Raw genomic sequence first — 23,516 nt, 5'->3', positions numbered from 1 at the left:
TTGTAAGAATAAAATGAAAAAGAGTAACCACCTTAGATCCCATGCAAGATATAAATCCAGTGTAATAATAATATAAATTTTAGAAAGGAATCTGATGTGAGGCCAGTGGTCGAGTTATCTATCTCTTCTACGAAATACTTGTTTGTTCCCCACAATGTACTGCATGTAGATCTGTAAACAATTGTATGCCTGTTTATTTATTTATTTATTTATTTATTTATTTAGGAGGCTTCTATGCCGCCCTATTTGCCGAAGCCTCGGGGCAGCTCACAATAATAAATAAATAAACACAATATAAAAACAATACAATTTGAGTCGACCAAATTGAATATGTTTAAACACATATTCTTTATACTAGGAGTTACAGGACATTTTTCTGGCCCAACCAGGCATAGGATTACACCCTAAAGCAAATCACAGAAAGACCTCATCCAAAGCAAGGGAGCTCAGGGCCATTGTGTTTTTTCCGAGATTCCCCAACTGCAGGGAAAACCGGAAAGCATGCAACAACTGTTAAAGGTAGGGTATTTCCTCTTGCACAACTTCCACCCAGCTTTTCTGGGAATAAGCACCGTTGAACCCAGTGAGGACTGCATCCGAAAAAGCAGGAATGAATTGTGCAGGGAAACAGCAGCCAAAAAGGAGCACTTCCTTTTCCAAACTGTGCCTTGGATCCTATTCCTCCTTTTCCTTCCCAGTCTCTCGAACCCTGCTGGCAGTATCAAGCTGCAGCAATCACGTGAAGCACCTTTCCCCAACTGGTCAGCCTGCAGGGTTTTGGACATCCACTCCCATCAGCTCCAGATGTAGGTCCCATTCGTAGGGATGATAGGACTTGTAGTTCAACACATCTGGCAGCATCCAGGGAAGGGGAGGCTGTTCGAAAGAAAAAGAGAGTGGATTTGTTGCTGTTGGAATGAAAGCCCTCCAAGATATCCCGACCAACACAGCCTGGCTTAGCTCTTCTAAATTATTATTAATATTCGCAGTGAAGAGTCCTGGATATCACTAACTCGCTTTAACCACTAGCTGTCACTACCTTGCAAAGAACCCAGGCGTCCTGGTCCACCCCACCTGCATTTAGCTTAGGATAAAAGACAGTTTCTCTGAATAGTTACTGTGAAACTTATGTAACAATTCGAATCAATAGATAAGTCATTCTGAGTTTCTTTTCACCGCCGCCCACCCTTTAAGAAAGAGGAAAAAAGCTGCCCCTTTAAGAATCCTGGAACCTACGCCTTTAAGAATGGGAGACGCTCTGTCCCCAATGGAGGTCTCAACTCGTCGATCTTCGCGCGGCCGTGATAGGTTCCTTTCGCATCCCTTCTGCCCGACCCCAGTTAGACTCCCACAGGCTTCCGTGTTCACTTACACAGCCGAGGCTGCGGACGAGACCACTCGGCTCGGGACGGTTCCATATCCCGCGAGGATCCCCCGTTTTCTGCGGGCTGGTTGGTATCGCCCCCTAGAGGCTTCGTGGATTAGCCCAGCAGTTTCCTTTTCTCATCCCCACCCCCATGGCCCTTTTTGGGATGGTCTCGCCCTTTGGGAGCTTGGCCAGTTTTTTGCGGAAGAGACCATTTCATCCCTGCATGAGGGGGGAGAGTGAGGGAGTGGGTGTTGATTGATTTGGCGGATTGCTTAGTCGTGCGTTATTCGGGAAGATGCTCCCATTTGTTGGGAGGAGATGCTCAGAAATCTGTCCCTAGATGAACAGTGTGCTCCATCCCATAATGCATCGTTCATCAGGCTGATGCCCTGCAGATGTGTTGGACTGCAGCACCCATCATCCATGCTGGCAGGGAATTATGGGTGTCGCAGTCTAACGTGTCTGCAAAGCACCGGGGTTAAGAAATGCAAGAGGGTATTTGAAAACGAGGGAAAAACGACTTGCTTTCCCTGGCCTGGTGCCCTCCAGAGGTGTTGGACTACAAATCCCAGCATCCTGACCAGTGGCTGCGCTAGTTGACGCTGATGGGAACTAAAGCCCAAAACACCCAGAGATAACCAGGCTGAGGAGAACATGTTGGACAGGGCCTGCTCCAGGTTTGACCCCCCCCCCACCCCAGCCCACCCCAGCAAGGTAATCTCCAGTGGTTCCCGAGTCCATTTGTGGGCCCTGAAAGGCTTAACTAGCAGGATCAGTGCATTCTGCATTGCAGGGTCTAGCTGCCATTTTAATTTCCCATAATACCTCAGTGATGCCAACCCAAGAGCATTGTGGGAAATCAAAACGTCCTAGACTCAATAGCCTGGTACTACTTGGATGCAGGCCAGAAAGCGAGGGGGGAAACACTATGGGGAAAGAGGGACAAGTTTTGGGGGTGCTGGAAATCGCAGAGGAGGCTTGGGCTGGTCCAGCAGCAGCCCTGTCGGCTAACACGTGCACGCTGCCTGTTGTGGGCGACATTGCATGCAGAGGCCCGTGAGCTCAGCGCATGAGAGGCCTTGAGCAAGCCGACTCACCCGGCTTGGCTCACAGGGATGCAAGAATGTGAGATTCAGTTGCTTCGTCACCTTACAATAAAACCGGAGCAAGGCTCAAAAGTATCAGTGGTGATGCAATTGTACTGCTGTCTTCCCCATCCTGGATCCCTCCAGATTTGTTAAACTACAATTTCCAGCATCCCCAAGCCACTTATAAAAAGAGAGGGCCCAGAGAATTATGAATGCCATGTTAAGCTCTTGAAAATGGAAAAATAATTTTAATTTTTATTAAAATTATGGAATGCGCTCTCCAGAGAGGTCCGCCTGGCGCCGTCATTATATGTTTTTCGGCACCATGTTAAGACCTTTTTATTTAATATTTTAATAAGTTTTAATATTGAATATTATCATCATATTTTAATTGCAGCCAGAGTGGGTTGTTAATTTATTTATGTTATGTTAGATATTTGTGTTGTGTAAGCCATCCTGAGGCTCTTGCAAAGGACGGCATACAAATATGCTAAATAAATAAATAAATTTTAAAAATCATTCTAAAGCTGGGCTTTGCATTATAAAATGCCTTCAGTATTGCTGCTCATCTTGCTTATTTTTTTAATCTTCTAGGATACATAATTAATTCTTCATCACCCTTGGAACCGTTTTTGCAGCGCCAGTCAACATGGTGAGTAGGGAGCGGGGGCCCTCTGCCTTCACGCCCCTTTGATGATGATCCGTGCCAGTTGTTCTCCATCATGAGGCTTTTATATCTGAGCTGATGGGAGCCTCCTAGAGTCCCAATCTCTGGGAATAGGCAGGATATAAATAAATACAATAATAGCTGCTCTTCCTCCCTTTCCCAATTTTGACAACCGTGCAATTCCCCAAAGGAGGGCCCTGCACGGAGGAGTTCATTCACCCTCATGGTCCTTTCTTCTTTTCGCTTTGGTCCAACGTCCTGTCACCCAACAGCATGGCAGGCTGAAGGTAAAGACGACGGAGGAGCAAGCAGAGACCAAACGTGTCGAGCGGGAGAAGAAGCTGTGCCAATATGTGACTGCCACCAAAGCCATCTTTGAGAAGGTAAAAAGGACAGGGGAGGACCGGGCCAGGGCAGGACCTCTCCTTGGCCTGCCAGAACGCAGTGTTCCCCGATGAGCTCTGGGTAGATCGACTCACCTGCTCCAGCACCCGCTGCCAATCGACGTCAAGGAGGTGCCCACCTTGCTCTGTTTCTGGCATTGGCCGAAGCCATTTTTAGTTCGACAAGTTTGATCGCGATATCAGCCACAGTTTTACAGGGATAGCTTGAATTCTGACCTTTTTAAATGTAGGTACGGAGCTGCTTATAAAGGCTGCAAGTAACCAAGAGTGCAATCCTGTGCTTGCGTCGACAGAAGAAAGGGTGACTGGGTCATTCTTGGAGTGTCCATGTGTTCTGTCTACACATGCATCAGATTGTGCCTTATTTATTTATTTGGACAACTTATATGCTGCCCCATTCCCATAAGCCTCAAATAAGTAAAATAACAATTGTTGACTTCTTGCCATTTAAACAGGCTAACTTTGTGTTTCGCTTTGTCCTAAGATGATATTCTGAGTCTATCTGATATGACCTAAGATGTCCTAAGATGTTATTCTGATTTATTAGTCTTAAACCTCTGACGTTTGCTGCATGAATAAGTCAAGCAATAGGGCAAAGTTTAGTTCCTGAATTCTTTCCAGTCCGGGCCAAAGCCAAAATGTGTTGCTTAGGGGGATTTTGACCCGTTGCCATTTGTCACGCCTTGAATGGAGTGTCATTCCCACGAGGCCACAGTGCAGAGGTGGGCTGCACCTTCCATACTGCAGCAGCTTTGCATGACGGGAGCCTGTGCATCCTCTGTTCCCGGAAAATAACGACGAGGGCAGGCGTGGAAGTGGACGTGGGCACATGCACCTCCCTGAAGTAACTTTTCTCCTCCAGAGGAAATCGGGCCAGCTGGACAAGGAAGCCCTCGAGCTGACCAGCCAGGTCCTGGGGGTCAACCCAGACTTCGCCACCCTCTGGAACTTCCGGCGGGAGATCTTCCTTCACCTGCAGGAGGAGTGAGTGCTGCCGGCCAGAGCGGGCAGGGCGAGGGTGGGTGCCTCTGGGTGCGAGGCGGCACCGTTGCCCCCCTTCACCGGGCGCCTCCCCTTGTGTGTGGCAGGACCCCAGAAGAGATGCAAGCCCTGTGCAAGGCGGAGCTCTCCTTCCTGGAGTCCTGCCTGCGCGTGAACCCCAAATCCTACGGGACATGGCACCATCGCTGCTGGGTGATGGAGCACATCCCTGAGCCGGACTGGGCCCGTGAGCTGGAGCTGTGTGGGAAATTCCTGGAGATCGACGAGCGCAACTGTAGGTGTTTTCCTTCGTCTTCCCTTTCCTGTCTCACCCCTTCCTAGGACCACAGCTCCGTGGAGGGCCCCTTTGTGCTTGCCAGAGGCCCCCAGACCAGTCCCTGGGGAAGGGTGGCTCCCCCTATAATATATGGCTGTAACAGAGGCCAGTAGGGTCTGGCCAAGCATCCGCCTGCTTCCCCGCTCCCTCCCCAGGGCCAGCCAGAATGACCCGAAGTGGGGCGTGCAGGCCCTCACTCCCTCCCGTTCTTGTTCCCGCTCCTGCATCCAGAGGTGAACTTGTCCATGAATGCGCAAGTTCTGTTGAGCAACCGTGTCTGGTGCCCGTTGCCCAAGCTGCTCTCCTTTTCCATACATTTGCTTAACCCTTTTTCAAAGCCGTCGAAGTCCATGGGCATCATGCAGCTGTGAATTCTGAAAATCTGTCTGTCTGTCTCGGCTTCAAAGCAAGCCCCTTCCAGGCATGCAAATCCCACCTAAAATGTAATGAGATTCTATTATTATTATTATTATTATTATTATTATTATTATTATTATTATTATAACATTTCTATGCCGCCCCTTGCCAAAACCTCGGGGCAGCTTACAGCACAATAAAATACATTGAAATACAATAGAACATAATAAATTACCATTAAATACAAAAATACAAAAAATACACTGAGTTACAAACATAATAATATAAAATTAAAATTATCAGTATAAAATAAGTAAATAAATAATATAGGAGGAGAAAAGAGAAGGAAGAAGAAGTTGCTATTTCTGCCAGCTTTAAAGTCCAGATGCTTTCAAAGAGCTGCTGTCACCAGTCTTGGGGAAAACCCAGCTCTTATCTCCAGTGATCCAGAGATAAGAGCAGGAGCCCCTGCATGGAGTTGAAGAGAGAAGGGTCAAGGCCTGCGGAGGAAGGGGAGTGGGATGCCCCGTGTGTTTGCCAAAGGGGAGTCGAATTTGTGAAAAGTTGCTGGGGAGCCACAAGTGGACGGATCCCAGGGGTGGTGGGGTGAATCCGTTGATCCCGCTCAGTGGTTCCTGGGGCTGAGCACTGATCTGCACACTCCTCTTTCCCCATGCCGTGCCCTCCAGTTCACTGCTGGGACTACCGGCGCTTCGTGGTGCAGCGGTCGCAGGTCCCTCCCGAGGACGAGCTGGCCTTCAGCGACAGCCTCATCACCCGGAACTTCTCCAACTACTCCTCCTGGCATTACCGCAGCCGCCTCCTGCCGCAGCTCTACCCCGATTCCCAGCAGCAGGGCCAGATCACGGAGGAGGTCCTACTGAAAGGTTGTCGCCCGGGGGAAGGGGGCGTGGGGTGGATGTGGGAATGCCTGACCCGAGAACCAAGCTGCACGGCCCCATGAAGGCAAAATAATTTCATGCTTGTCAAATGAGGAGTGGGGGAGACACAGCCTTTCAGGATGCAAACCGTTCCCATGTGTCTGAGTGCCATCAGTATGTATGGCATTTCGCAGACCGTATGGAGACAGGTCCCTGCCCCAAGGAGCTTACAGGCAAGGTGGCAGAGAAAGGGAGGAAAATGGCAGATGAGGTAATAGGAAGGAGAGGCCTTGGGCTTAGTTACAGCAGGACAGACATGGGAGTTGTACTCCAACGCATCTTGAGGGGCTGGGTTGGGAGAGGCTGCTTTAACCCAGTTGCCTGTCTTCAAGCGATGGTCAGCCCAAACCTTCACCCATGGCATGAAACGAAATTCCATTGCCCTGGAATGTGTGTGAAGATCATTAACAGCCCCAAATTGGCTGTATCCTCAGAACTGCTTGCCCGGAACTGCTTGAGATTCTGCACTAAGGTTTTGCAGCGTCCAGGAAAAAGTAAACTTCCCAGCCTGGGTGGATGCTGGGAGATGGAGTCAACTGGAGGGTACTCGGCTGCAAGGGGGGATGGAGACAGATGGACTGTGTGAAAGTTTTCATAGCAAAAGATGTTTTCAGGATAAATTTGAAGTAAGTTCATAGTATTCTGTAGTCTTGCAGTCGCACTGTGGAATCCCTTCCTACAGGATGTAGTGATGGGCATCAATTTGGTCAGCTTTAAACAGGATTAGACCAACTCATGGAGAGTAAGGCTCTCACTTTCTGCTAGTCCTCATGGGCATATTTAAAAAAAAAATCTTTTCCTTTTTTCAGGAGATTTCTATGCTACTTTTCATTTAAAAAATAAATCCCAAAGTGGTGCACAGGATAAAATCCAGATAAAATGCAGTAAAACTAAACTGAAAGAATTATGTCTCATTAAAATGACTAGGTGAGTCTGACAGCATTAGCAGTTGGGGATTGTCTGGGCAAACCAGTGTGTTGGCAGCAGAAATAGGCCTCGGTGGTGGGAGCCCACCTCAGCTCAGTAGGAAAATGATTCTGCACGTGGGTGCTACCACGGAGAAGGCCCTGCCATGGCTAAACATGGTCAGGATACAGTACGCAGAGCCTCCCCCTTGGAACATAGAGACCAGGGTAGCCTAATATTGCAGGCAGTACAGTTCTCAAGACCAGTTGCTGGGGAGCATGGGCAGGAGAGTGCTCTTGTTCTCACGCCCTCCTCGTCAGCATCCCACTGGAGCATCTCCTTGGCTACTCCATGACCCAAATGCTAGACAAGCCACACCGTGGGCCTGATCCACCAGTGCTCTTCTTATGAAGAATTATTTAATTTATTTATTTATATTGCCGTTTATATCCTGCCTGTTTCCTGCAAAGGGCTCAAGGCAGCTTACATCATTCTCCTCCTCCATCTTATCCCCACAACAACGACCCTGTGAGGTAGGCTGGGCTGGGAGTCTGTGACTGGCCCAAAGTCACCCAGCTGGCTCCATGGCTGAGCGGGGACTCGAACCCAGATCCTCTGAGTCCCAGTCCCGTGCTCTTAACCACTGCACCACACGGGCTCTCTAAAGCCCAGCCTTCTAAAGCCCAGCTCACCCAAGCCAGTCCTGATGAAACGGAGTGGCAGCTTTCAGGTGACAAACTAGCGTGGATTGCAGGCAGTCCAAGAGCTGGGTGGACCCGGGCAAGGAAGACTTTAGATCACTAAGCTTAGAAAGCGCTGCACACAGCTTCCTAAAACTTCAATGATTAAGTCACTGAGTTGTCAGTTCTGCAGGAGGAGAACCGAGGCAGTTTCTCCCCTAAGCCACCATCCTAAGTGCATTTACTGGGGAGTAAGTGCCAGGGAAAAGATAGGATATTTTGGTGGATGTTCCTTCTTAGGGTCACCATCAGTTGGGGATGAGGGCACATGACCACAGAGGGCCTGGGATGGTGGCAGGGCTTTCTTCCTGGTAGGAATGCTCAAGACCGGGGGCTGCTCCATTTCCTTGCCCTCTCGGCAGAAGCCGGAAGAATTCTCGTGACACCTTCCCTAACGAAGCTTGCCTCCTGTTCTGAGCATCCTTGCTGCCCCCGTGGATTTCAGATCGAGCTGCAAGGCCGTGTCTTGGCTCTTCTTCCCCACCCAGCCAAGAAAGCAAGAGCTGTTTACGCCGCGAGTCCACCCACCACTGCATGGTTAACTGGCCCCCTGTGCTCGTCCTCTGGTCCCATGCATCTTCTAGATTTATTTTGCTTCTATTAGTTGCATTCATATCCACCCTTTTCCCCTCCTGCAAGGAAGCTTTCCTGATCTTCCCCTTCTCTGTGTTCTCCGTATTATCCTCACACCAACCCTGTGGGGTAAGTTAGACAGAGAGGCAGCGACCGGCCCAAAGTTGCCCAGAGAGCTGCTTGGCCATGCAAGGACCAGAACCCCCATGTGCCTTTCACACAACTGCTGCTCCCCTCCAGCTCTCATCACTCTTAATCAGAAACAAAATCTGCGACTTTCTCTTGGCCAAACAACTGACTGGCCACTGAGGTATCCCCCACTTGACTCCAGTCCTGCCTCATCCAACTTTCAGGAAAATTACTTTCCTAGCCTGCCTCTCTGAGTGCTTTTAACTGGAGATGAGAGTGTTGCACCCGGAGCCATCTGCAGGCAAAGGAGGGAGCTACTATCAAATCCTTTAGCACAGGGGTGTCCCACCTCTCTCTACTGCAAGGACAAGTTCCATTTCTGAGAAGTTTGTGGGGTGGGGGGGCACATTCCCTTGTCGGGTGAAGCCTAAGGGAGCAAGGCAGCGGCTGCATATTTTAGTCAAAAGCCCAAGGAAAGGAGGAAGCAGGAGGGAAAGACATGGCCGTCCTGGACATCCCGGTGGGTCGGAGAGGAACGGTGGGTGGGCCACCGTGTGCGTAAGCCTGAGGTTTTGCAGCCGGTTCCAAGAAAGGTGGGTTAAAGTGGAGTAGTGAGCTAGGACTCTGGAAGTCTCTCTCCCAGGTGTGAATCACCGTGGCGGCACTCCCTGATTCTGGACACCTAAGCCCAGCTGGCGGGAGGGAAATAGTTGAGCTGTGAGTAAAGTCTTGCCAAGGAAATCGCTTCCCAGAGGCCCAGCCCTGTACCTGACCAGGTGAACTGCTGAGGCTCTGCACCGCTGCCGGGTACCTGGATTCCTCCGAGAGCCGCAGCGTGGGAACCTGCCCAAGAGCCATCCCTGCCTGAGGGCAGCGCCCTGCGGCTGACAAGGAGGGATTTGGAAAGAGAAGTCACGTACGGAGCAGCTCCCGTTCTTCTCTCCTCAGCCCATCTGCCAGGCTCACTCTTCTTGTCATTCACACCGAGGGAGAACCGGCTAGTAAAGTGCTTTTTTGGCACGGCCTTCAGCTTGCCCTCCCCGGAGCCGTTCCCTGCCATCTCAAAACAAGCCCCTGCAGCACACGGTGCAATCCGTTCCTTGTTCCACAGCTCTTCTTTCCCACCAAAAGCAACTTTCTAGTCCTTCAGGTTGCAGAGGGTGGCTGGAGAGAGTGTGAGCCATTTCTGGCAAAAACTCAGAAGGTGGGGTCTGGGTTGGGGGAATGTCAGCTGGGTAGGAGTTCTGGGAACCTGGGGCAGGATTGGGACCCCTTGGCACCATTCCTTCTCTTCTCCCCCTGCCCCGCCCACCTCCTGCCCTGGCGCTCAGCACAGGCTGAAGCCTTTCAAGGTGTCTTTTCCATGGGGCAAACAGGATTAAAATTAAACAGGCTGTAAACTCAGATAAATTTGGTCAGGTGAAATTATCTGGTTTTGCGTAGCATAGACTTTGGTTAACCTCAGTCCAGGGTGCAATGTTGGGTGTGTCTGTGCTGTTGCTATTAAAGTGTCAGTTACTGGGCGGATTAGAAATGTATTAAATAAATAAAAATGTGGTTTTTGTTTAAGCACAGGGCAAACTGTTTAGAAAATATTGTCAGTTTTCATCTCTTAATGGTCTTCGTAGACAACGGGCTGATTCAGTGGTATAGCCACCCTTGGGTGAAGGGTTTGTTTTCTTGGGGGGGAGGGTTGGGGGGGGCTCATACAAAACCAGTCTGTGGGATTCTGGAAAACTCTTCCCAAAGTTCCCCAGTGTGGGGAGGGGGGGTGAATCTGTCACATAATTCAAGCAGACTTCCCCTACCTGGGCCCTCAACGTGTGATGGATTACAATGCCCAGTGTCCCTTGCCAGTTACCCCTTGCTGGCTAGGACGATGGGAGCTGTAATCCAACACACCTGCAGGGTGCCAGACTTGGGAAAGGCAGCTTTGAAGAAATCTAGTATTAGTAATGCTAATGGGAGACCCCTGAAAACTTGAAATCTTGGCGCACTGCAGCTGGTCAGGGTACATGAATGGTCTGACCCGGGACCACTCAGCTGCCTCCACGCCTGGGCTCTGCACTTCCCACTGCACTGTACTGCCTTCCTCCTCTGTAGGCTTCGCTAGCAGGGTGCAGAATTCTTCCCAGGGGATGCGCCTTGACTACAGCCGGGATGGAAAAAGGGCAACTTCCAAAACCCCTTTCTTGAGCCCTGCTCTTCTGCAGCCTTCCCAAGATGAGAGGCCTTGAGGTTTTGCAGACAGTCACCTGTGGAATTTTGCTAACCACAGAACCACCTCCCAGGCCACGTGTACTCTGGAAGGTTGCGCCGTTTTCCCTGGAAGTAGAATTAATGGAATTCCATGCAGGCCCAGACAAAGACGCCTGATTGCACAGGGGGAGCGAGAAAGCTGAGCTGGTGGAAGCCATGCCTTCCCTGCAGAGGAGCCCCAAAGCCACCCCACCAAAGCGGGGCCCCCGCAAGCTTGCCCTTTCCTTGGGAACTGATTTATCATCACTCCTGCACCCAGACAAACCCCCATGACTGACTACGCCCGGCTGCTCCCACTGTCTCTTGCGCCCGGATCAGGATCCCCAGAAGGGCCTCCCTGCCCCTCCCTTGAGACCTCTCCTGAAAGCCCATCTTTTCCAAGAGGGGTTTGAAGAACTGACCCCCCGTCCTTCCCATCACAGAGGTGTTCCGTCTCTTTCAGCCCAGGGGTCAAATTCTGTTCCAGAGAAGCTCCGGAGGATGTGAGGGGACTCAGTCCCTACAACGAGGGAGTCAAAGGCAAACCAGGCAAAGCCAAAATGCCTGCAGTTTTAATATCAAGCCCCTCATGCGAGCAATTTGAACCTGGGCGGGGGGCATTTCTCCCCTGTAGAAATGCAGACATGTCCGAGATGACCAACACTCGGTGGCCAAGCAACAGGTGGGAGGGCTCCCTTGGGGTCGTAGACCATGAGGGCCAGCACCTTGCTGTGCGTTTCCCCACTTTTGTCTCCTGGTTACCCTTGTCTCTCCTGGCCTCTGTTGTCTTTTCAGAAGTTTAGAGTGTAAGCTCCTTGCAGGCAGGGGACTGACTTGTTTTGCTTTTGAAACTCCCTAAAGCGCCCCGTGCATTGAAATAAATTTGGATTAAAACAACAGCTGAGACTCCCAAAGTCAGGGTGGGGAAATACCGTTTCGTAGTTGTGGTTAAGCTGTAGTGAAGAGTGTCAGGGAAGGATTCATAACAAAAGTAACAATTATCACAAGGGCCACTGAACGAAATCCAGACGGTCTCTCTTTCGGCACCACTTTCGTACCCCCCCCCTTGCTCGCTCACCTGCCTGCCTCCCTGGCAGGGTCGTTGTGAGGATCAAGTGAGGCGGGGGAAAGAACGAGGTCTCTTGCCCTGAGCTGCTCAGAGACGCGCCATCCATCTCCGCCCTGTGCAGAGAGACGGTGCGGCTTTCTCAGGCACTCAGTTTCCGCTCTGAACCCGCCTTCTCCACACCTTGGTGTTTTTGGCTGGCCTTTCGCATTGTCCTCCGCAAGGAGCAAGAGATGAATGAGAGCCAAACCACCTTGTACCGTGCGGTTTTGGCTTTGTCATGAGCCAACAAAGCGCTGAAACTTCGGGTGGTTTCAGCTGGGGAAGTTTCGGTGTTGTGACGGGGAAGGGAAGTTCCGCCATGGAAGGGCAGCCAGGACTCGCTTTGAAGGCCGGCGTGTCGGGGTGGAGAAAGTTATGCTTGGGGCTTTTTTGAACACCCCACGAGGTGGGTCATTTCACATAAGCTTGAGGTACATTTATTTATTTATTTATTTATTTATTTATTATTTATTTATTAAAACATTTTTATGCCGCCCCATTCGCCGAAGCCTCGGGGCGGCTTACAACAATAAACAAACTTGCTGGCACACTCCAGTAAATAAGATGTCATTCTTCTAAAACAGCTTTTGCAATTCATCTCTCATTCTATCTTAGAGAATTAATCCCTGATTTAATCTCAGGCTCCTAAATTACACGCCTCGATCGCCAGAGCAGGCTTCTTCACCCTGATGCACTCCACATGTGTTGGATTCAAACACGCATCATCCCCAAATAGTATACTGGTTTTCCACACAGGGTGTTGGAAATAATTCCCGACAAAGCAGTATGGAACAAAGCTTATGTATGCATATGAAAATAAATTGAGAACAGTGCGTTTATTAATAATGAACGGCCCACGCCTGGTCCATGTGTGTTAGCCTGAAGTATCTTAAGGACTAGAAACCTTATGCTTTTTTCCCCGCTTTTCCCTGCACAAACAGACGGAGATGCTGAGACCTTGAAACTCTGGCCCTAATGCCATATTCTTTACACTTGGAGCCTGAGTCATGTGGGGGAGGCTCCGAAAACTCAGCCCCCTGACCTGCTTCCCAGGGGCCAATGCAGTTCTTGTGTGAAAATGTCCCCCACCCCACTCTTGACTCTGCCTTCTCCCTCCCAGAGCTGGAGCTGGTACAGAACGCCTTCTTCACCGACCCGAATGACCAAAGCGCCTGGTTCTACCATCGCTGGCTCTTGGGCAGAGGTAAGGGCCGAAGGCTCAACCTTCTACAGGAGATGGGACAGGGCTGGAGGACCTCCCTAAGAGGAGAACCCGGGGCATGCGCTCCGGATCTTTTCTGGACACCCCTGAGCGCATTTAAGACTGAAAACGAAGTGGAACAGCAGGCACGGTTCTGCCTTCCAGTCCAGTCTTTGGGCTTCGCGGAAGCACCTCCCGAGCATGATGGGGAGCGGAATGCTGAGGTGGATGGGGCTGAATCAGCAGGGCAGGGGGTGCCCATTTCAGCCTGGGTGGCAAATTCCACTTCAGAGATGTGCCCAGGGGTCCTTTTCAGCGGTGGGCAAAATACCCAGGGCCAAAACACCAGAACACAGGCATCTTTTAGCTTAACTCTCGCACTGCCGGGAACAAAGCCATGGGGAACCTTCCCGGCCTTTTTGAAAGGGGGTGCGGGAACCACGCGAAGATCTGAGTGCCAGCAGGGCAGCCTGGGACCATAGGTGGGTCAGATTGAGTCGTTTCTGGGCTCGGCCTTAAATCATACCTCCCTCCTTCGGGGCATCTTTGCTCTCCTGCCGCCGCTGCCGCCGCATCCTCAGCTGATCCAGAACCGACGATTCGCTGCATCTATGTTAGCAGGGAGGATACTTCGCTCGTGGTCGCCTTCTCGCACCCCGTGGCGGTAAGTCCCAGAAATGGGAGGGAGAGAGGCTGTTCGGGAAGTGTTGTGAGGCCGTAACTCACGTATCCAATTAACTCACACAGCAGCAGGCAATAAAACTAAAGTCTTTTATCGCTTCTTTCTACAAGATTTACGATACAACAGATAAGCGCTGATGATGGTCTTAACGGGTCAGTTGCCTTCCCCTTTGTGAAGATTCTGGGGAGCCCACCTGGTATCAGCTTTTCCTGTCATGTCTTTCCGCTCTTGGGCGGGACAAACCTCTGTCTTGTGTCCCCTTTTGTTCCAGTCGTCTTAGGCTACGTCTAAGACTAGCATTAACTAAAGACATCACGCCTCCTGTATCTCCTGGACCCTGTCCAGGAGTCGCAGCGTCAGGAGGTGGGGGGGTATCTTGCTTGTGCTCCTGAGAGGCAAAATGAGGAGAAACCTCCCGTTCAGAAGCCTCATGATCAGGCCATGACGGGGCTGTTTGTTCTGAGGACAAAGGGTCAGGATGTGGGGGAGCTATTTGTTCAGTCGTTCCAGAGTCGGGCTGTGGAGGGGCCGTTTGGCTACCGGGCCCCAAGTATAAGTCATCTTGCTCTAATGTCTGATTCTCATTTTGAACGGTTGACTCTTTCTCGTGAGGTGACGTCTCTGTCGAGCCGCCAGGCACGGCAGGAAGGTCCCCTGGCACTCCGGACATCTTCCTTCTCTCGGCTTCAGGTGGCTCCTGCCTCTCACGACCTGATCGTGTTTGGAGATGAGTCCCCGCTGGTCGTCCGCTGGCGCACACCAGATGGAAGGAACAGGCCCGGGTTTATGTGGGTATCCTCCTGCCACCGCGTAGACCACAAACATCCAGAGTCCCTTTGGAAAGCGCAGATATTATGGGTTGGAAACGGGGTTTATTATGGTCCAGGATGCTCAGTGTTGGTTTTGTAAGGAGAATGTATCCAACTTGGGGGAAGTGACCTTTTGGGGAGAGAAAAGGATTTGCTTTGTACATGGATGCGCGTAAAATGTGCCTTCTCCACACTGCGATTCAAAATGGAGCAGGGTTGCAGTCACTCCTAAGCTGGTGCCTTCCAGATGTGCTGGCCCTGCTGCTGGGAATGATGGGAGTTGTGCTCCAGTGCATCTGGAGCGCACCAGGCTGAAGATGCCTGGTGCTAGGATGTTCAGCCGGATGGGAAAGGAAATCAAAAGGGACTAAGCCAAGATGAGGAGAGGTTAATGCGGCATTTTGGTGTGAAAACAAAAGCAGAGGGTCAGACGTCCAGAGGAGGGCTCCAATCTAGTCCAGCAGCAGAGTTGTGCTGGGAACGGGGAGGCTAATCTTGATTTTAACAGGAAGATGGTCAGTTTTTAACAGGAAGATGGTCACACTGGAGAGCCGGTGTGGCGTAGTGGTTAAGAGCATGGGACTGGGACTCAGACAATCTGGGTTCTAGTCCCCACTCAGCCATGGAGCCAACTGGGTGACTTTGGGCCAGTCACAGCCTCTCAGCCCAACCTACCTCACAGGATTGTTGTTGTGGGGATAAGATGGAGGAGGAGATGTAAGCTGCCTTGAGCCCTGTAGGAAAAAGGCAGGATATAAATCGAAAGATAAATAAATTTCAAGCAAAGCATCGACGGAGGAGCCGAGAGCGAGCAGGGAGCAAAGCCCTGAAGGGGCTGAACGCAGGGAGCTTAATGGAAAGACGCAAAGAGCATACGAAGGAAATGGTAACAATGCAAAAAGCGGAAAATCAGTCGAGGAGCCACGGAGGTGAGGGCACTGGCTTCCGTATGTTTAAGTGCACACAGGAGGCCCTCCTTGGATGCGTTGTGTCGGGGCATCGTGCGACCTAGAAGCACCACAGTGTTGGAAATTCTGTGTGTACCTCATGCTGTATCCCAGGAGAATCTTCACAAGCTGCAGCCAGTCCAGAACACGGTGACGAGGAATCTGGTTACCCCTTTCCCGCAACATCTGGACCAGCTGCCCAGTTTGCTCTGGACGGGATTCAGAGTGGGAGAGCGGATGGATCTCCGCCTCATGATCGGAGCGCCATCTGGCCATCGTTTAAAAAAACCCTCGCAAAGCAAACCCCACCTCCGTCCTTAATCACACGTACAGTGCCTGCTGAAAGAACTCTGCACATGCTTAGATCGCCACTGTCATTCCCCTGAAACGTTGCACTGAAAGCAAGTTTTGGGGTGGCTCAGGACCAGCGCTGAGGGACGAGGAAGACGAGGGCTGGCTGAGATTGGAGAAGGGGCTGCGGGAGCCGGGCATCTTTGCCTTCTGCAGGGAAATGGGCAGAGTGCTCTGCCCTCTTCCAGCACTTGATTTTCCTTAATTCTTGGACCCCGTCCCCCAGCTGTGCGACTTGCCGGCGTCGGCCCTGAATGACCACTGGCCCCAGCACACCTTCCGGGTTCTCTGGGCAGAGGGGCAGGTCCAGAAAGAGTGCGTCCTTTTCAAAGGTAATGTGGCCGCTCTCCATCCCTCGCTCCGCTTCTCTTTTGCTCTCCCCGTGGCTCCCTCACCCCCTCAAGCCGACTCCTGTCCCCTCTGCTCTCACAGGGCACCGGGATTGTTGGAGCCAAGATTCGGTCACCGAGGAGCAAGTGTTCAGGTGAGAAGGGGAAGGGACGGGCGGATGGGCGAGGCCAGTACAGCAAGGACTTCCAACGCAAGGAGACTCTTAAAAGAATCTGCCCCCATGGCAAATCCAACACGACACTGGCTACTTCTTTATTTCTTTCATGGTTATACCACCCAATAGCCGAGGCTCTCTGGCAGCTCGCTTAAACAACTTTTACAAATTTGTTGCTTTGTTGTTGTTAGTCGCAAAGTCATGTCCGACCCACTGCGACCTCATGGACAACATTCCTCCAGGCCTTCCTGCCCTCCACCATCCCCCAGGGTCCACTCAGGCTCACACCCACCACCCCAGTGACCCCATCCAGCCACCTCACCCTCTGCCATCCCCTCTCCTTTTGCCGTCAATCGTTCCCAGCATCAGGCTCTTCTCCAGGGAGTCCTTCCTTCTCATTAGGTGGCCAATAAGGTTCCCCAAATCTGCAGAGCTGATGGCAGTCTAGAAGCTCCGCTTGCATTTAGAAACTACCGCTTCAAGTCCATGCCTGAAATTCCCAGATGGTATTTTTCGGGCCATACTGTCAGTCATCCTCAGTTTCCCATCCGTGAAATGGGAATAACAGCAATTGACCATGCAGGGTTGTGAGGCTGAGCAATACAGAGACCACAGCGTCCTTGCAAATTAGCAGTGCTCCACATAAAAGATACTCAGTCATGGGGCCTCATGCTTCCAGGTAGCCCAAGCTAGGACTTGGGGTGCAGGCTGTGGAACGTGGCCTGCCCAGCACTGTCCCTGTTAGCCAGCCTCCATTTGGGTTATGGAGGCCTTCACGTGATCATGAGCTGTTGAGGTCTTGGGACTAGGGGCCAGGAAAACAGTAGATTGCTAAAAGCATCTTCCGTTTAAGCAAGTTTAAACTTCCTCAGTTCTGAGAACATCTCAGTGAAAGTGCATCCAGGAGCCACTTCCAGGCCTCCCTCCCGGCAGCTGAGGTCATCCCGTGCGTCTGAGGGTGGCCAAGGGCTGTGGCTTGCAACACGTTTCCTGGTAAGCCCAGCATGAGAAGCGGTGAGGACCACGAGGCCTGATTTCCTGTAAAACCAAATGAACATGAGACGGTGGGAGGGGAGGAAGTTTCCTAAGAACTAGTCCAGGACTCGTGTGATTCGTTCAGTTGCTTCACCCGAGTGAAAGGGCGCAGAGGAGGATCAGCCGGGTCATGCCGAGCGGCGCACTTGGTGATCTCCGTCACGAACCTCCGGCTTGCCCCGCTCGGGGTGGCACCCAGGCGCTCAGAAACAGGCTTGGGAAGGGCTTTGAATGCTGGTGTTGCGCCACCACTGAGGCCTCGTGGACGAGAATCTGGTGAGGACGGCGTGGCCCCGAGAACCTTAGCCCTGGATGGGTTCTGAGAGATGGGCCAGTCCAGCCCCCCCGCTGCTGCGTGCCCACACAGCATCCCTGATCCCTCCCCTTAAATACCTCCAGACCGGGAAAGCCGAGAGAAGCCGCTGCATCTCCCCTCTGCTCAGAGCATTCGGACGTTCCTGCGGGTGTTCTGCCAGGATCCGCTTCCTTGTCGTTTCCACACATGGGTCCTAATCTTGTCCCAGCAGCAGGAGCGGGCGAAAAGATTGCAGGTGGAGGCACGCATGCGACAATGCCCAAGCACACACCAAGTTCTCTGCTCATAGAAAGTTAGCTTGTCAGGGGAGAGGCCCTGACTTGGCTTCTTCGGACTGGCCGCCTCTGCCAAGGGTGTTTGCGAGAGAAAGTGAACTTCACTTGGCTGTCCAGATCTGGGTTTGTCACCAGATTTCTTGCTTGTGACAATTGGACCTAGCCCTAGCCTGAAGCCAGGAATTAAAATGCAAAACTGCGTTTCTCCGGAGTTTGTTAACTGCCCCAAACTTAGAAACATAGAAACAGAGCGAGTCAGAAGGGGTCTCCCGGGCCATCTAGTCTGACCCCCGGCACCAGCCGGCTCCACTCACAACATGCCCACCATGTGCATGTCTCTCGTCTGTCTTTCCCCTAGCGTGTGTTCAAGGTTGGCGGCTGGATGGTGCTTGTTGCTGTACTCGCGTTCTCTTCCAGGAGTTTGCCATTGCCTCTATTTATGTATTCATTTGGGTATTTTTATCCCATCCAATCCCATTGCGTGTCTCTGGACGGCTTCCAAATCAAACACCCAATAAATACATGTGGACCCCCAACAACCCTGCTTCTTCCTTCTCTTCCCCCTTCTGCCGCAGGTGTGAGCTATCCATCGAGAAGTCGGCCGTGCTCCAGTCCGAATTGGAATCCTGCAAAGAACTTCAGGCCCTGGAGCCCGAGAACAAGTGTAAGTCCCGGGGCTGGCACCCAGAGGAGGGGAGCGGGCGTGGGCCGGCATGCGGTGGCGGCGGGCTAGTGGAGCCAGGAGCCACCAGGTCGAGGCGCCAGGGTGTTCTGATGAGCAGGAGAGGTGGGCAGCACTGGCCTCGCATCCCTGCGCTCCGGCCATCCCTCTGAGCTCAGCTGCAACCCGTATAGTAACTGCAAAAATTGCTGTATAAAAGAGCTGCAGGAGAGATTCGTTCGTTCATTCCATCCATTCATTCCATCCATTTCATTCATTCATTTTCTATGCTGCCCAACAGCCAAAGCAATCTGGGCAGTTCACATCAGCCTATTTAATACACACGCACACCCCATTAAAATATATTAAACCATCATAAAGGTTAGCAATACAAAATTAAAATCCAAATAAAAACATTCCCACCCAGCGTGTCATCACAGCCTTAAGGACTAGGAACGTTACTGATCGTACCTGAGGCTGGGGTGATTGGCTTCGAAGTGCATGGGCTGAAGCTGGATCTGGGATCAAGTACAGGTGCGAGGGAGCTGAGGAACCTGGCTTTCCTTCCTGTGACTAATTGAAGCAGAATAGCTCATGCCAAGTAAGTTAGGGCAGGATACGGCTGAGGAACTAGCCGTACCCGGTCCTGGTCACAGAGCGCACCTTGGCCTGCGTGGAGGCTGGGGTGAGTCTGCCCCTTTTTGCTTCCTAGGGTGCCTTCTGACCATCATCCTCCTCATGAGAGCCTTAGACCCCCTGGTGTATGAACAAGGGACCCTGAGCTACTTTACGACACTGAAGGTAAGCTGGGAGGAGGCAGGCTGATGTCAGCCGTTTCCTGACATGGAAGACGTTGGGTGCCCCAGATCCTGAATTGCTTGCCGTGCAGATTCACTGGGCATGTCCCCATACAAAGGCGACCTGGTGGTAACAGTGCCTCTGAGCATGTGGAGAAAATGTGCTTGCTTCCTCAGTGGTCTTCCGCCGGTTCCCCCTTCACTCTCTCTTCAGAAAAACAAGACACTTGAATTGGGAGACCAGAACACTTCTGTGGACGTCGCATGCTTGATCGTAAACTGCTTAGCAAGGTTTCTGTGCTAAGCAGTGTACAAGTACCGACAAAGAGGCAGAGCTTGCGAGGAGCCTTTTCGCCAGCGCCTGCTGCTCTTTGCTTCCCATTCTCTGTCTCCGTTTCTCCCCGCGCCCCCACAGGCTGCCGACCCCATGCGCTCGGCCTACTTGGATGACCTGCGCAGCAAGTTCCTGATCGAGAACAGCATCCTCAAGATGGAGTATGCAGAGTCCCGGGTCGTGGACCTCTCCCAGCGGGTAGGGTGTTGAGGGCCCAGGATTTTGCACAGGGTCTGTGTCAGCAGAACTGGGGAACTACCCAGCAGGGCAGGGAAAAGTAGCCCAGGAAGCTTCAGCCGTGAGCCCAGCAGCTGGTCTAGTGGCTAATGGAAGCTAGATGGGCACCTATCCCTGCGATGAATACAGGCCCCCGGCAAATGTTTCCTGCCACCTTTTCCCCCAGGGCCTCACTTTGCTGTGCCACTTGGAACTCCTCCTGCTGGTCACACACATGAACCTGTCGGACAACCACCTCCGCACCTTACCCCCAACCCTGGCCATGATGCGCTGCCTGGAGGTAAGGGTGCCTTCCTCCCCACACACCCCTCTAATGGCTTCGCTCAGCCCTCCGCGCTCCGCTTTGCCTCCATGAGGGCTAGAAACTTGCATTCCAAGGATGATTTAAGAGCTCCCCGGTGTGAGCGCCAAAGGGACGAGCCTCCCTTTGCTCTTTGGACAACAATTCGACCTTGCGGAATCCCTCTGCCTCTTTGTCCTCCAGGGCACAGGGAGGGTTTGGTCAGCTTAGCCAGGGGGCTGCACAGGTGCTCCCAGCTCTCCTCTCTTCCTCCAGGTGCTGGAGGCTGACGACAACTGGATCGAAACCCTCGAAGGGCTCCCGCCTCTCCCTCGCCTGGAGGAGCTCTCCCTCTGCAACAACCGTATCCTTAAACTTGGCAAGGCTGGGGAGCTCCGCCTGTGGGGGGCAAAGCGGCTCCCTTTGGGGCCGGGAGCCACAGTCTGGCATTTCTCCTTAACGCCGCCACCCTCCTGCAGGCCTCCGGCAGCCCTCGGACCTCCTTGCGCTGGCCTCCTTCCCCAAACTCACTTCCCTCAACCTGCAAGGTAACCCGCTGTGCCAGGTCCCGGGGGTCCAGGCTGAGCTCGCGGCGCTGCTGCCAAACGTGGCCACCATCCTCACCTGATCGGCACATCAGGGACTCGCCCCCCCCTTCTCAAGACCTCCCCTCCCTGCTGCACCGACACCTTTAATTTATTGGCATGAGGAAATTAAACAGAACGTGGGCTGGCGTCTCGAGTCCTTTGTTCACTGCCGTCATCGGATCTGCACACACGAGCCGCCGTTTCCTGTTGGTGCTTCTCCCTGCACCAGAAAATAATTGGGCTGCAGATCTTGGTCCCCCTCCACACACACACACACAGACAGCCGAGTGTGAAAACAAGGCCTCTGTTTTATCCTCTGCTTACAACACACATTCCCCAAAGCGCTTGTGCCATTTCTGTGCTCGGTTCTGCAGGAGGAGACATTTTTGTGGCTCTCAGATCCTTTGCCTTATTTTCCTCACTGATTAATTCATAAAAGTAGTATCCATGCAAGCAAAAACCCAGCTCCCAAGCCCCTGCCCCAGTGAGCTTACAGTCTGAATTCAGCAGTGAAGGCAAGGTGATGGAAGGAAGAGAAACCAGAGTCAAGGGGATGAAAGTGTGTATGATTTTTATTAATATCAAAATTTCTTCAGCAGGTCTCAGCAAAGACTTATGGTGGATGGAGGAAATTTCCCCCTTCCATTTTTCCCATTACTGACAGTGAATTCTGAGTTTCTTTGCCTTGTAAAACCTCCCTTTTTCTCCACTTTATTACATTTTTACTGCATCCTTCCTCCCCTTCCTCTCATCCTCACAACAGCTTTGTGAGGATGTTACAGATTAAAAGTTTATTCATTTATTTACTTGCTCTGTTTCAGTGATACACAAGCTGACATTCTGGGGGCAAGGAGATCTCAATTTAAAATTGCAAAATCGATGAAAAAATTGCCCTTTAAAAACAGTACTATAGCACAATTAAAGAAGGAAACATAGAAGCAGAGCAGGTCAGAAGGGGTCTCCCGGGCCATCTAGTCTAACCCCCAGCTCCACTCACGACATGCCCACCAAGGAAAGCTGAGAAGCCAGCGTGGCACAGAGTGTGGACTCTCTTGGGACTCAGGAGACCCGGGTTCTAGTCTCCAGTGAGCCATGAAGCTCCCTGCATGACTTTGGGCCAGGCACTGACTCAGCCTGACCTACCTCGCAGGGTTGTTGTGAGGATAAAATGGGGAGGAGGAAACCCTGGAAAGCTGCCTCGGCTTGCTGGCAAGAGGATATTCATTCATTCATTTATTTTTTGACTTATATGCTGCCTTTTTCCTACAAAGGGCTCAAGGCAGCTTACACCATTCTCCTCCTCCATCCTATCCCCACAACAACAATCCTGTGAGGTAGGCTGGGCTGGGAGTCTGTGACTGGCCCAAAGTCGCCCAGTTGGCTCCATGGCTGAGCGGGGACTCGAACCCGGGTCGTCTGAGTCCCAGTCCCAGCTCTGAACCTCTACACCCTATGGGGGGCTACATGCAGTATAATTGTGTGGGTCTCCCCTCAGCAGCGATTGAAACAGCCCTACAATGTCTGAAGAGTTTAAACGACTCTTCTTACCCCAGATTCTCTTGCGGTTAACTCTGCAAGGACTGCTTGCCCGGGTGGCTGAAGCCAAAGTGGCAGGAAAAATCCTCGTCTGCCTAAGTGCACACTCCCCCCGACTTGTGTAGACACACGTCACGCGCTTTCAGAAGTATAACAGACCTCCTTCCAGAGGAGCATCTTATTGCTGCACCCCCAATCACCCCCGTCCCCCCAAAACACACGCACTCCTCAAGCATCCCTCACTTCTCCCACCCCTCCGGGGAACCCCGAACTTTCAGCATTTCCTGAAATGCTGGAGGATTGTGTGTGTGTTTATCATACGTACACCCCACCTTTTTTCCTTCGGGGGAACTCAAGGCAGCTCGCAAAATTCCCCTCCTCCTCTCAGACTTATCCCCACAACAACAACCCTGCGAGGTACGTTGGGCTGCCAGGGTGTGACTGGCCCAAAGTCACCCAGTGAGCCCCGCAGCTGAGCGGGGGGCTAGAACCCGGCTCGCCGGAGTCCCAGCCCTGTGCTCTTAACCGCTGTGCCACGCTGGCTCTCGGCACGTTCTTCCAAGACCTCTCCAACACCTGGGCACATCTGGAGGAGAAACTGTGTCCCAGAGGGCTGTGCTCCTTGCCTGGGACCCTATCCTGACCTTGCTTCTTAGCCAAGAGAGATGAGGGTCTCCTAGGGCAGTCTCCTCCAAAGCGACGCTTTCCAGAGGTCTCGGACTACAATCCCCCTCATCCTTGGCCACCAGGCATGCAGGCTGGGGCTGATTGGAGTTGTAGTCCAAAACATCTGCAAGAGACCGGGGGCAGGAAGGGCTTCTCTGGCGGCCAGTCCCTATTTCCGTAACTGGCATAGGGTTCCCAGTGGCTGGCTCTCCTTGCTCCCGAAACATTAGAATCCGGTTCACCTTCCCGGGCACGCCATGCGCATTTACACATAATTTGGGGCTGCTCCACCCATCGCTTCCTGTATCACGCAGCCTCCGCGCCCTGCGCCAAAGGGTTCTGCTCGGGCATGCGAGCACCCAGGAGGGAGCCGCGAGCACCGCCGCAGCCTCGGCGAGTTGGCCGCCGTTCCCACATTCCACAGGGACGGCAACTCAGGTCCCCGGTGGCAGCACCCAG

The 23,516-nt window shown here is 52.2% G+C and overlaps 1 protein-coding gene across 1 annotated transcript; it reads left to right on the top strand.

The window, feature by feature from the left end:
* The first annotated feature begins 1,319 nt into the window (after nucleotides 1–1,319).
* Nucleotides 1,320–21,001, top strand: RABGGTA (Rab geranylgeranyltransferase subunit alpha). Its single transcript, XM_044420973.1, has 17 exons — nucleotides 1,320–1,451; nucleotides 3,052–3,109; nucleotides 3,397–3,507; nucleotides 4,391–4,512; nucleotides 4,617–4,804; nucleotides 5,893–6,090; nucleotides 12,959–13,042; nucleotides 13,621–13,703; nucleotides 14,412–14,513; nucleotides 16,055–16,160; nucleotides 16,261–16,312; nucleotides 18,535–18,623; nucleotides 19,333–19,421; nucleotides 19,833–19,949; nucleotides 20,155–20,268; nucleotides 20,545–20,632; nucleotides 20,748–21,001. The coding sequence occupies exons 2-17, from the start codon at nucleotides 3,107–3,109 to the stop codon at nucleotides 20,894–20,896; spliced, it is 1,695 nt and encodes a 564-aa protein (XP_044276908.1). The 5' UTR covers nucleotides 1,320–1,451; nucleotides 3,052–3,106; the 3' UTR covers nucleotides 20,897–21,001.
* Nucleotides 21,002–23,516: the final 2,515 nt, after the last annotated feature.

The sequence above is a fragment of the Varanus komodoensis genome, unplaced genomic scaffold (genome assembly GCF_004798865.1).
Source record: "Varanus komodoensis strain SLA01 unplaced genomic scaffold, ASM479886v1 scaffold112, whole genome shotgun sequence".
In the NCBI taxonomy this organism is placed as follows: domain Eukaryota; kingdom Metazoa; phylum Chordata; class Lepidosauria; order Squamata; family Varanidae; genus Varanus; species Varanus komodoensis.
This window is presented reverse-complemented; position numbering and strand designations above follow the sequence as displayed.

Excerpts from the sequence above, each read along its gene's own strand:
- RABGGTA (XM_044420973.1), top strand. Across the intron at positions 4,513-4,616 it reads TTCCTTCACCTGCAGGAGGA|GACCCCAGAAGAGATGCAAG; the intron begins GTGAGTGCTGCC and ends TGTGTGTGGCAG. Across the intron at positions 6,091-12,958 it reads GGAGGAGGTCCTACTGAAAG|AGCTGGAGCTGGTACAGAAC; the intron begins GTTGTCGCCCGG and ends TCTCCCTCCCAG.